The sequence below is a fragment of the Haliotis asinina genome, chromosome 5 (genome assembly GCF_037392515.1).
Source record: "Haliotis asinina isolate JCU_RB_2024 chromosome 5, JCU_Hal_asi_v2, whole genome shotgun sequence".
Classification (NCBI taxonomy): domain Eukaryota; kingdom Metazoa; phylum Mollusca; class Gastropoda; order Lepetellida; family Haliotidae; genus Haliotis; species Haliotis asinina.
The window spans coordinates 11,099,080-11,109,133 of NC_090284.1; the positions used below are offsets into that span (position 1 = coordinate 11,099,080).

Sequence of the window (10,054 nt, forward strand, 5' to 3'; positions counted from 1 at the left end):
CAGAGGCCATATTTACATTGAAGCGAGAACTAACGCTGATGCCATTTTTCGCTTACCGCTGTTATATGACCTTGCAGAATTTATTAATTTTTTAACATCACGATATACAATTTCCCAGTGCTAACTGAAAGTATTTTTTTTTTTCAAATCTCATAATTCAACTGAATGGGGGGGTGGGGGGGTGGGGGCTGTTACGGGGCGTTCAGACGAAGTTTTAAATTACACTTTTGCCAGTAAACACGAAAATGACCTCTAAATTCGTCTAAAATGTCTCCTAACAGAGATCAGCCCGCTCTTGCATGCCTTTCTTTTATATAAAAGGCAGGAAGCTTTTCTACTTCCTAACGAGCCCTTGCAGTTTTGATCATCTACTAATATGCAATAATCTTAATGATAATCTTTTGCATTATTACCCCGAAAACACATTACACCGTGGTGTTTTTATCTTATGGCGTCAAAAAACCTTAACACTGGGATATATTTTGAGTGAGGTATGCATGTCAGATTGTAATTTGGTTTTTAATGTGGGTGGGGGTTACGGGCAGAACTCTTACCCAAGGTTTAGATCATGGGTACTGTTGTGTTCTGATCTTTGCAAGTTCATTGCTGTGTACAGACACGTAACTAGGGTACGTATGTACAGAAAACCTACCCACAAAGACCCATTCTGCATTATCAGCGATACTTTACAGTTGTTAAAAACCAAAATATTTTATTCTGAGAGCTCTATGAATTTCCAAACAATATTTATGGTGAAAGAATATGATCCGATTAAAGGTAATACAAAACTGACAACGCCAAATGGTGACAACATTGTCAAACATGAACGCTGCTGACATTTCGAAAGTTGATTTGAAAACTTACCTACCATAATATTACCCTAATTTTAAGCAATATGTTTGATACACGACACGGCCCGCATCACTGACACTTACACATCAGCTGTCAGATGAAATTCATATCGCAGCATCCACCAATCGTCATCATGTTACACATGTCAACTTGAAATTCCTTCTACTTACTTCTCTTTGCGTTACCCCGTTTCCGTGTCCCGTGGCGGGGAAAATTGTAGGTGGCGCCTAACGGGACTTCCGGTCATGCGCATTAGAAGCATCTCCATAGCAATTCTGGCAACAATCTCATTCTCCACAACATGGATTGTGGTGTTCTTTCGCTTGTTTTCTCGCACCTGTCATAATATTGTTGACATATTTTAGGACACAGGAATTTTTACTTTTTAGTTTGACATAACTTTTACATTTCTAATAAGTTCTTTACTTTGCGTTTGCCTCACGTTATGAAATGCTGAAGTTGTGACAACTGGAGTGAAGAGACACCAATTTGCATTAGAAAACGTTTAGTTTTTGTGGGAACTTAGATACTCCAAGATGGGTGACAAGAAAAACGATATGGACAGGGTCGGCCTGTTCCAGGAAATGGGCTATATATCAATTGGAGATAAATACAAGACACCCGGTGGTAAGTTGCTAAGTCTGATTATCTAAAAAGTCCTAAATTACAGTCATAGCACGTTGTTATAGTTTTTGTAAACTTATCGTTACTCCATTCAGGTATAGGTGACCGATTTTCTTGTTAATAATTTATGTGTTATTTCTTTAGAAGTACATCGGGTGAGTGTTGTGTTAAAGGGTATTACATTTAAGACTATTATGACTATTTAAAAGTTAACATTATACGTGATATACTGGATCAAAAGTTTTCCAGTGTGATATGTTTTGACAGCAGTACTCATTCAACAATGGTTTTGTCTCTCTTAAATTTGTGACGTTTATGTTTTAAAATGTGTCAGATGTGACAGATGTTCTTGAGTATCTTATAACATGAGGGTATAAAAGTAGTAAGAGACATGCATATATTCATCTAAAGTAGGGACAATATAATTATGGGGCAATGGGTAACCTACTGGTTAAAGTGTTTGCTCACCACTTTGAAGACCTGGCCTCAGTTTCACATGTGGATACAATGTGCAAAGCTACAAATTTCCATTCAGTAGAAATGATATTCAGTACAATGCACATGGGATCATGAATTGACATACGTGTGAGACATCCTGCTTTTCAAGGTAACACTGTTGATAACAGTGGCTCAACATGAACTATTATCAACCATTGTTAAGTCTTTATTTTAAGTGTATATAAATATCTCTGAGGCATGGTTTAAATGTTTCACTATCCACCTGAAAATGTGTGTGTGTATTTCTCATTAATTTCTCATTTATATAGCAGGTGTCACATATTATGTACTATTTGAATTTCTTTGAACCAAAATTGTATTCATGGTTTCATTATCTTTTTCAGTTCAGTTTAACGTATCAGCGAGTAAAGGCAAACAGATTTTACCTGGTGGCAGTAAGGAGAAATCTGCCCTTCAACATGGCTACTTTGCAGAAAAATTCAACCGAGTTATGGAAGGAGAAGCATACAGTGACCCCATCAAAATGAGACGGCAGAGGCGACAAGAAGAGGCTAAGAAAAATTTATCAAAGGCATTTTTACCAAGCAGTGGAGAAAAGAAAATGTAATTTTCAATTATGACTTTCATCAAATGACTTCAACATGATGAAAATGTTAAAAATATGTTTGTCATTATTATGCCTGGAAATAATTCCACACACCTTCGTGTGGTGTTTACATAGCAAAGTAGATGAGGATCTATTCGGAATCTTTTGTTTGCAAGACTAATCAAGGTCTGAAAAATGGAAATGATAGCTTATATATTAAAGGTAGAGTGTGGTGGTCAAGTATTTGTTTGCCTGTTGTGTAGGTCTGGTTTAGGGAGCCACTATGGTACCCTGGGTGGTCCAATCGCTGCCCTCAGTCCAGGAGAGAAGCCAGGTAAACCATATAAGTCCCCTGGCAAAAATGTCATGACGAACCCAGGCAAAGAAGGCACAGGCTTTGGGTGAGTTAACTTAGGTCATTTGTGGTTTAAACAAATCAAGGTTTGTCGTATGTCTCTAAATATGAATGTCTTCAACTTGAAAACAATACATTGCATCTATGTATTCATGATAGTCAGCTTTTGGCTTGTCTAAGTCTTTATGTTTATGCCTGAAAGTGGTGTGATATAGTAATCAACAAGTCTCTTAGTCCATTTACCATTTACAGAGCAAAACTTATCATACAGATCAGTCTGGTTGTGAACTAGTGCCCTTTTGATGATTTGTGATTCTTCTCTTTTCATATTTGTTTTCATTACATAAAGCACAGGCAAACTGTAGTGCAAATGCGTTGCGCAGCATAAGGAAAATGTCCAGTCTTCTTACATGCGAGCAAAGCGAGCAAAGGTTGGCAACGTACTTCCCTTGCTTCGAGTTGAAAAATATTTTTCATGTCATAATAAAGCATCGCCACCATCAAAAGGTAACACCCATTTCTTCACTGGGTTGTGCTTTTACATTTCCAGCCCCATGTTGAACAATTTCTCACGTTAAATATTTTTTATTCAACATTTTAAGGGCAACTGATCAGACCGTTCTTCGCCTCCATTACCCCTTCCAGCTTATGGGTCAATGGAGTGAAGGAACAGGAGGGTATTATCCCAAATGGAATACCTACAGTTACCTCCCCTGCATCATTCACACATTACGCCAGAAGTGTTTTTATGTAGAATAAATGTTACGAAAATTTTAACAATAGTGAAGACAGACAAGATAAATAAACTCCAACAGGTTCACGATAAAATTAGGCAGTTGGTATTTCCTTTTAATTTCTGCCAAGGAAATGGGAGTGTACCTTTGATGGTGGCAATATTTTATTTTGACATGAAAAATAATGTTTTCAATCCGAAGCGAGGGGCGTACGTTACCAACCTTTGCTCGCATATTAGAAGACTTGTCATATTCTCTATGCTGCGCAACCCCATTTGCGCTACAGTTTGCCTGTGCATCAAGTTAATACCAAAAATTAGTATCTCAAATCTTCTAAAGGCAGCTATACAGTTTTAGATTGTTCTGGACAGTTGAGCTCCAGAAACGAGAATCTTGCCAAATTTGCAATTACAGTGGTCAAGGAAATAATTAAAATTTTTCTCATACATATTTTTGGGTTCATTACAAAAAATAACATTTTGTGCACATTTCTAATATTGTCATTGTCAACACTTTATTGTGAAAATGAAGCAGAATATGCATGCCTATTAATGAGACAAATGCAAGTAGTTGTAGAGTAAACACATCAGATACTGAACAATGTTTTGTTTTTTTCTATTTGTAGCCCCATTTTCTATTAATGGCATTGAAGAGCATATGTTATTATTGACAGTAATATATTGTTGCCTTTATAACATTTTGTACTTTAAGAGATTTTGCTTAAAGCGATGTCGATTTATGTGCATTCTGGTTTTTAAATTTATGTTTCAATAAATGCAATATTTGTGTTAGTTCTTACATATTTGAATACCAAAATGACATGTTGCAGATACGTACATGTGACTTTGGGCAAATACCCAGCACACATGGTAGAACCCTATGACAGTGTCAAGGAGAAGGCCAAGGTCGGTTGTATGACCAGTACTGCGTGATGACAGATGTCACTGTTAATATCACTGTGTTGTATGACAGTTTATTTCTGCATGATAACATGTCAGTTTATATCACTGTGCTCACAGTGTGACAGTTTTAACCTGTGTGAATACACCAAACCAAAATGTGCTTGACTTGTGCCTGTCCGTTTTGTTAATGCACTTGTGCTTGACTGAAGAATGAAGTGCTCATCAACATTCATTTTTTGCAGTGATCATCAGTGCTGAATGTTACTTTTCAGAAAAGAAGGCGGTTTTTATTGCATGAATTGTGCTTGTCATGTTGCCTGTAGGTCTTCTTCTAAATTACAGAGACATGACATTCAATAATTTTGTCTGTCTTATAATAATCATGTCCTTGTAATTAGACTCATCTATCAACCAAACAGTCTCAAGTCAAAATTGTGAAAAGATTCTGTAGGATTCTATGTTTAAAGGCAAATTAAGTAAACAATATCAAAACAATTCCTTGTATTAAAAATACAAACAATTCCTTGTATAAATCATTTTTCAATTTTGTAAAGTTGTGAGGAGAAATCCTCCTGCAGAACAAGATGACAAGCACCATGTTGCATGTCTTCATTAACACAAGATGGCATTCTGCAGTTGTGCACAGAACTAACCCTCCATCCATTATGCTTTCTAGCTTTGTTGGAGTGACAATTGGTGGCTACCCCAAGTATCAACATGATGCATATGATCGATCAAGGGAACTTGCAAAGGTCTGAACTGTGTAAAAGTAGAATATGATGTTGGTAGATTGTTGTTGTTGTTGCACTTTTTGGTCAGTACCTAGTAGTCTGTACCTGCAATACACAGACAGTGTAGGTCATGGTCACTGGTCATTGGCAATCCCAGGTGTCCACACAGGAATATTATAGGTCATGGTCACTGGTCATTGGCAATCCCAGGTGTCCACACAGGGAAAGTGTAATCTGTAGTCGCAACACGCAGACAGTGTATGTCATGGTCACTGGTCATTGGCAATCCTAGGTGTCCACACAGGGATAGTGTAATCTGTAGAAGCAACACACAGATAGTGTAGGTCATGGTCACTGGTCACTGGCAGTCCTAGTTGTCCACACAGGGATAATGTAATTCAAGGGAAATCACAGGTGTCAACACATGAATAGTGTAGGTTATAGGAAATCGTAGGTGTCAACACAGGGATAGTGTAGGTCATGTGAAATCCCAAGTGTCCACACAGGGATAGTGTAGTTCATGGGAAATGCCAGAATAGGGATAGTGTCAACACATGTATAGTGTAGGTTACAGGAAATCGTAGGTGTCAACACAGGGATAGTGTAGGTCATGGGAAATCCCAGTGTCAACACAGGGATAGTGTAGGCTATAGGAAATCCCAGGTGTCAACACAGGGATAGTGTAGGCTATAGGAAATCCCAGGTGTCAACACAGGGATAGTGTAGGTCATGGGAAATCCCAGGGGTCCACACAGGATTAGTGTTAGTCATGGAAAATATCAGGTGTCAACATAGGGATAGTGTAGGTGATGGGAAATCCCAGGTGTCAACACAGGGATAGTGTAATCAGTAGTAGCTACATGCAGATAGTGTAGGTCATGGTCACTGGTCATGGAAAATCCCAGGGGTCCACATTGGGATAGTGTAGTTCATGGGAAATCCCAGGTGTCCACACAAGGATAGTGTAGGTCATGGGAAATCCTGGGTGTCCACACAGGGATAGTGTAGTGCATGGGAAACCCATGGTGTCCACACAGGGATAGTGTATGCCATTTCAAGTTCAAGGTGTTAGCATAGAAATGGGGCCACAGGATCTACCAGGTGTCAACTAGTGGATAATGTAGTCCCAGGTTTCTACATACCATATTAGTCAATATGTTATTATATGTCTCACAAAGTGACACAGTTGTAGTAGTTACCTGTGACCAGAACTAGATCAGGGGACTGTTTCCTTAATATCACACTGTTTGCATGCCTACATTGGAAGTAATCAGTTTATGGACAAATAGAGAAAGCCTATGATTGTAGATAAATGATACTTTAACAGTTTGATTGTAATTGCTGCAATGACGGATCGGTTGTATTTGTCAGTTTCCCAACAAACAGTATTTACAATTGTTTTCCTACCCTAGTGCAGACCAAATACAAATGCAAGATATATGTTGCGTCACACAGCCTTAACACATTGACTGCCACCACGAGTATACTTGTAATATCAATGTCTGCTGAAATTTACCACTATGAGTTATCTCATAGCTCCATCAGTGGATATTTTAGAACAAGTTTCACATGCTGGCAAAACAGGATGAAGAAGCAATTGTCTCCTGATGGCAACAATGAATGCCGTTTGTTTCTTGTGCCTATTTTACCAACATGTGAAACTTGTCATAAAATACCACTGTTGCCACTATGAATGGCAAATTTTACCAGAACTGATACTACGGGTATACTCATGGTGGCAGTTAACAAGCTAACACACAAGTGTGAACTGTTCACAACCTCAGTGTTAACACAACCTGGATTCTGTGGTCAGTGAGATGTGATCAAGTAGAAACAACTTATAGCTGAAGGTCGATAGATTTTATCGCCTTGATGCACAAATATTTGTCTAAATCCTTCTACACTGCTGATGACAGCACAGGTACATGTTTAATGCTGTGATGTGGTTGTATCATTGTCTTGCATTTAACATCAAGATTCTTTTACCTTATATTTGACAATATGATTATTCTTTTCAATTAAGAGCATCCTTAATAGAATGTTTCAAATTCTTGGAGTAAATTTGATTAAAATCAACATTTTTATTTTTGAACAAATGCAGTTTTATTCTTAAACCAACAGCAGAAAAAAATGATGGATGTGCATTTGACGAAGAAATTTGTTCATATCATACAACAGAAAGCCTATAATTTTGACAAGAAGTTATATACTTGAAACCAAACATTTTTAATATATTGACAGAAAGTGGTTGTACATGACACCAGAGAGTTATTATGATTGACAGAAAGAGAATGAGGGTCACCGGAAGCTGGTGAAGGGAGGAGCTTTCAAGCTGAACATGCACCCCCAGGCTCTATTTGACTCCAACCCTTACCGATCAGAGAAGGCATTGCCCCCAGTGAGGAAGTCAAGTTCTGCCACTCTCAAGAGGAATGACTTGAAGCCATTTAAACCCAGTTCCCCAGGAAAACATGTAGGTCTTGTGGAATGATATTAAATTAGTAATGAATAGAGTTATCCTTCTTGTGGATAGTTAGTAGTCAAGGGTAATGTTGTTATCCTTCTTGTGGACAGTTATTAGTGAAGTGTTATTTTGTTTTCCTACATCTGGATAGTTGTTAGTGGAAGGTTATTTTGTTACCTTAATCCTGGAAAATTCTTAGTGAAGTTGTGTGTTAGATAAGGAACTGAACACATGCAATACCTTTATTCATGACAATATCTTAGGCATGCCATTTGTAATACAAATATATTTCTGTTCTAGCCCGGTGGCTCCAAAATTGGTACATTTGATCCTTATCCGTCACACTCTCAAGACCCATACAATGTCCGGGTCAAGCGGCAAATCAATGTGGTGAACAAAAGTGGAAAGATCTTCGTGCCGTCACAAGGCCCCAAGACGACACCCTGCATATCAATTGTGGACCAGCATGTCAAAAGGTCAGTACTCAACACGAATGTTTATACAACCAGTGGTGTAATGCTAAAAAGTGTATTGTCATGTCTCAAGTGTATATTCTTAATGAGTGAGTGAGTTTAGTTTTACGCCGCACTCAGCAATGTTCCAGCTATATGGTGGCAGTCTGTAAATAATTCAGTCTGGACCCGATAATCCAGTGATCAACAACATGAGCATCTATCTGTGCAATTGGGAACCGATGACATGAGTCAACCAAGTCAGCGAGCCTGACCACCCGATCTTGTTAGTCACCTTTTATGGCACGCATGGGTTGCTGAAGGCCTATTCTACCCGGGGACCTTCATGGGTCATATTCTTAATGAGACTTGTTGAAAGTTGTTCTCATTCCCTTTCATGTGTATTTTCAGATCCATCAACATCCAGAACTACAGATCTGCAACACTGGCTTAGCCAGGAAATGTGTCACTGAAGCGGAAATATTTTCAAATATGCAAAGAAATTGTTTTTATGACCATTTAGATATTCACATCAAGCAGAATGATTTTGATCAAATATTTTGAAATTTGAAATGGGAATTCATGGTACAATCATGTTATAACAGCTTAATTATTAACTGGCGCATTTCAAATTTAAGTATACAATATATTTTGTTTGCACCTTGTCTCCCAATGGAGACACAATATTAATGAGCAATATGAACTGTGATATTTATATAGAAATCTCTTCTGTATATTGCTGGCATGTGTACCCTTCAGCTCTGACCAGCTCTTGTGGAATTATGTGCACAATAATATGTGTGATGTGTCTTAAACCAGGCTGTAAACCTCTGAAGCTCAAAATACATCTTTCTAAACTTTACATTGCCAAGATATACCTTTAGATCCAAAATGTGAATAATTTCTGTATCGGTATGAAGACATTTACTTAAATTTGTAACATACCCTTTTGAGAAATCAGAATTTTTGTTAACTAGAATAACTGTCAGTAAGAGATGTGTATCAGCATACAATAGTTGTCTTACTGTAGATGAATGAACTATCCTCTTACAACTGTTTACAGTGGGTGAAACATTACAAGTACTTAGTAAAGACTTTGTGGATCAATTAAAAGTTTGGGATTCTAGGTTTTATGAGATGCTGTAGTTGACTGTCAGGTGTTGTACCAGATGGCCACTGTGCAGTGTTTGAGGATCATGAACATACCAGTATTATCACTAAATAGTTGTCCTCATGTAAGTGTCTAAACATTTGTTTTATTGCAGTTCTATTTATATATAAAATCTACACTTTTGAATCTGAATTTATTCAGTGTTTTCGACAGGATATATGTCTACATGTAGATTTTGTTGACTATGATAATATATTCATTTATTTTGTAACATCAGCCTCATTTTCAACATGCAACAAATTAAAATTGTTTGTAGAAGCTGTAACGAAAAGATCTTTTCTTTGCTGGTTACAAGACTAGGATATGGGATTGTAAGGAATAGTGGCTGGCATTGTCTATTACAGTTTGTGAGTGTTAAGTTTTTCAAGTCATGAAGGTTGTTTTTCTATTCATCAGTATGGCTGTGTTTGACACTATGAAATAAAACATGTAAATAGTTGTACATCACATGGTATTTTGTCATGCTTTGTTACCTTTAAAAGTACCAAGACTGACACTATAAAGAAATGAAAGAAATCTTGGCTTTGGAAAAATTCCATCCATCTTATTTATTTTTCTGAAACGAGTTTGTTTTTATGCCGCATTCATGCAATATGACGGCGGTGGACTCCAGAAAAGGGCTTCACTCATATTACCCATGTTGGGAATCGAACCTCTTTTTTCAACGTGATAAGCGAACGATTTAACCACTAGGCTACCCAAAAGCCCCTTTTTTCTGACACAG

General features: G+C 37.6%; 2 protein-coding genes across 8 annotated transcripts in view; one reads left to right on the forward strand and one right to left on the reverse strand.

Moving 5' to 3' along the window:
* LOC137285029 (double-strand break repair protein MRE11-like) overlaps positions 1 to 1,079 on the reverse strand; it is a 30,541-nt gene extending 29,462 nt beyond the window's left edge. Inside the window, exon 1 of one of the 6 annotated variants that reach the window (XR_010956938.1) lies at positions 1,023 to 1,074. The gene's annotated coding sequence lies outside the window, so the exon portion shown is untranslated. Of the gene's footprint in view, positions 1 to 864; positions 883 to 935 lie in introns of those variants that run through there. The other 5 variants (XR_010956939.1, XM_067817204.1, XM_067817205.1 and 2 more) reach the window with 5 other exon arrangements.
* A 15-nt stretch (positions 1,080 to 1,094) lies between these two features.
* LOC137285033 (cilia-and flagella-associated protein 96-like) lies at positions 1,095 to 9,777 on the forward strand. Of its 2 annotated transcripts, none has more exons than XM_067817215.1 (7): positions 1,095 to 1,479; positions 2,319 to 2,538; positions 2,785 to 2,922; positions 5,189 to 5,264; positions 7,528 to 7,716; positions 8,008 to 8,183; positions 8,571 to 9,777. In XM_067817215.1, exons 1-7 carry the CDS (start codon positions 1,389 to 1,391, stop codon positions 8,611 to 8,613), a joined length of 933 nt encoding a protein of 310 aa, XP_067673316.1. In that variant the 5' UTR covers positions 1,095 to 1,388; the 3' UTR covers positions 8,614 to 9,777. The 2 variants fall into 2 exon arrangements, with proteins under 2 accessions (XP_067673316.1, XP_067673317.1); XM_067817216.1 differs by lacking the exon at positions 5,189 to 5,264 and adding an exon at positions 4,440 to 4,515 and having other exon boundaries at positions 1,119 to 1,479.
* Positions 9,778 to 10,054: the final 277 nt, after the last annotated feature.

Coding starts and splice junctions, on each gene's coding strand:
- LOC137285033 (XM_067817215.1), top strand. CDS start 1,389: ATGGGTGACAAGAAAAACGATATGGACAGGGTCGGCCTGTTCCAGGAA. Junction 2,923..5,188: donor AAAGAAGGCACAGGCTTTGG/GTGAGTTAACTT, acceptor TATGCTTTCTAG/CTTTGTTGGAGTGACAATTG. Junction 8,184..8,570: donor GTGGACCAGCATGTCAAAAG/GTCAGTACTCAA, acceptor GTGTATTTTCAG/ATCCATCAACATCCAGAACT.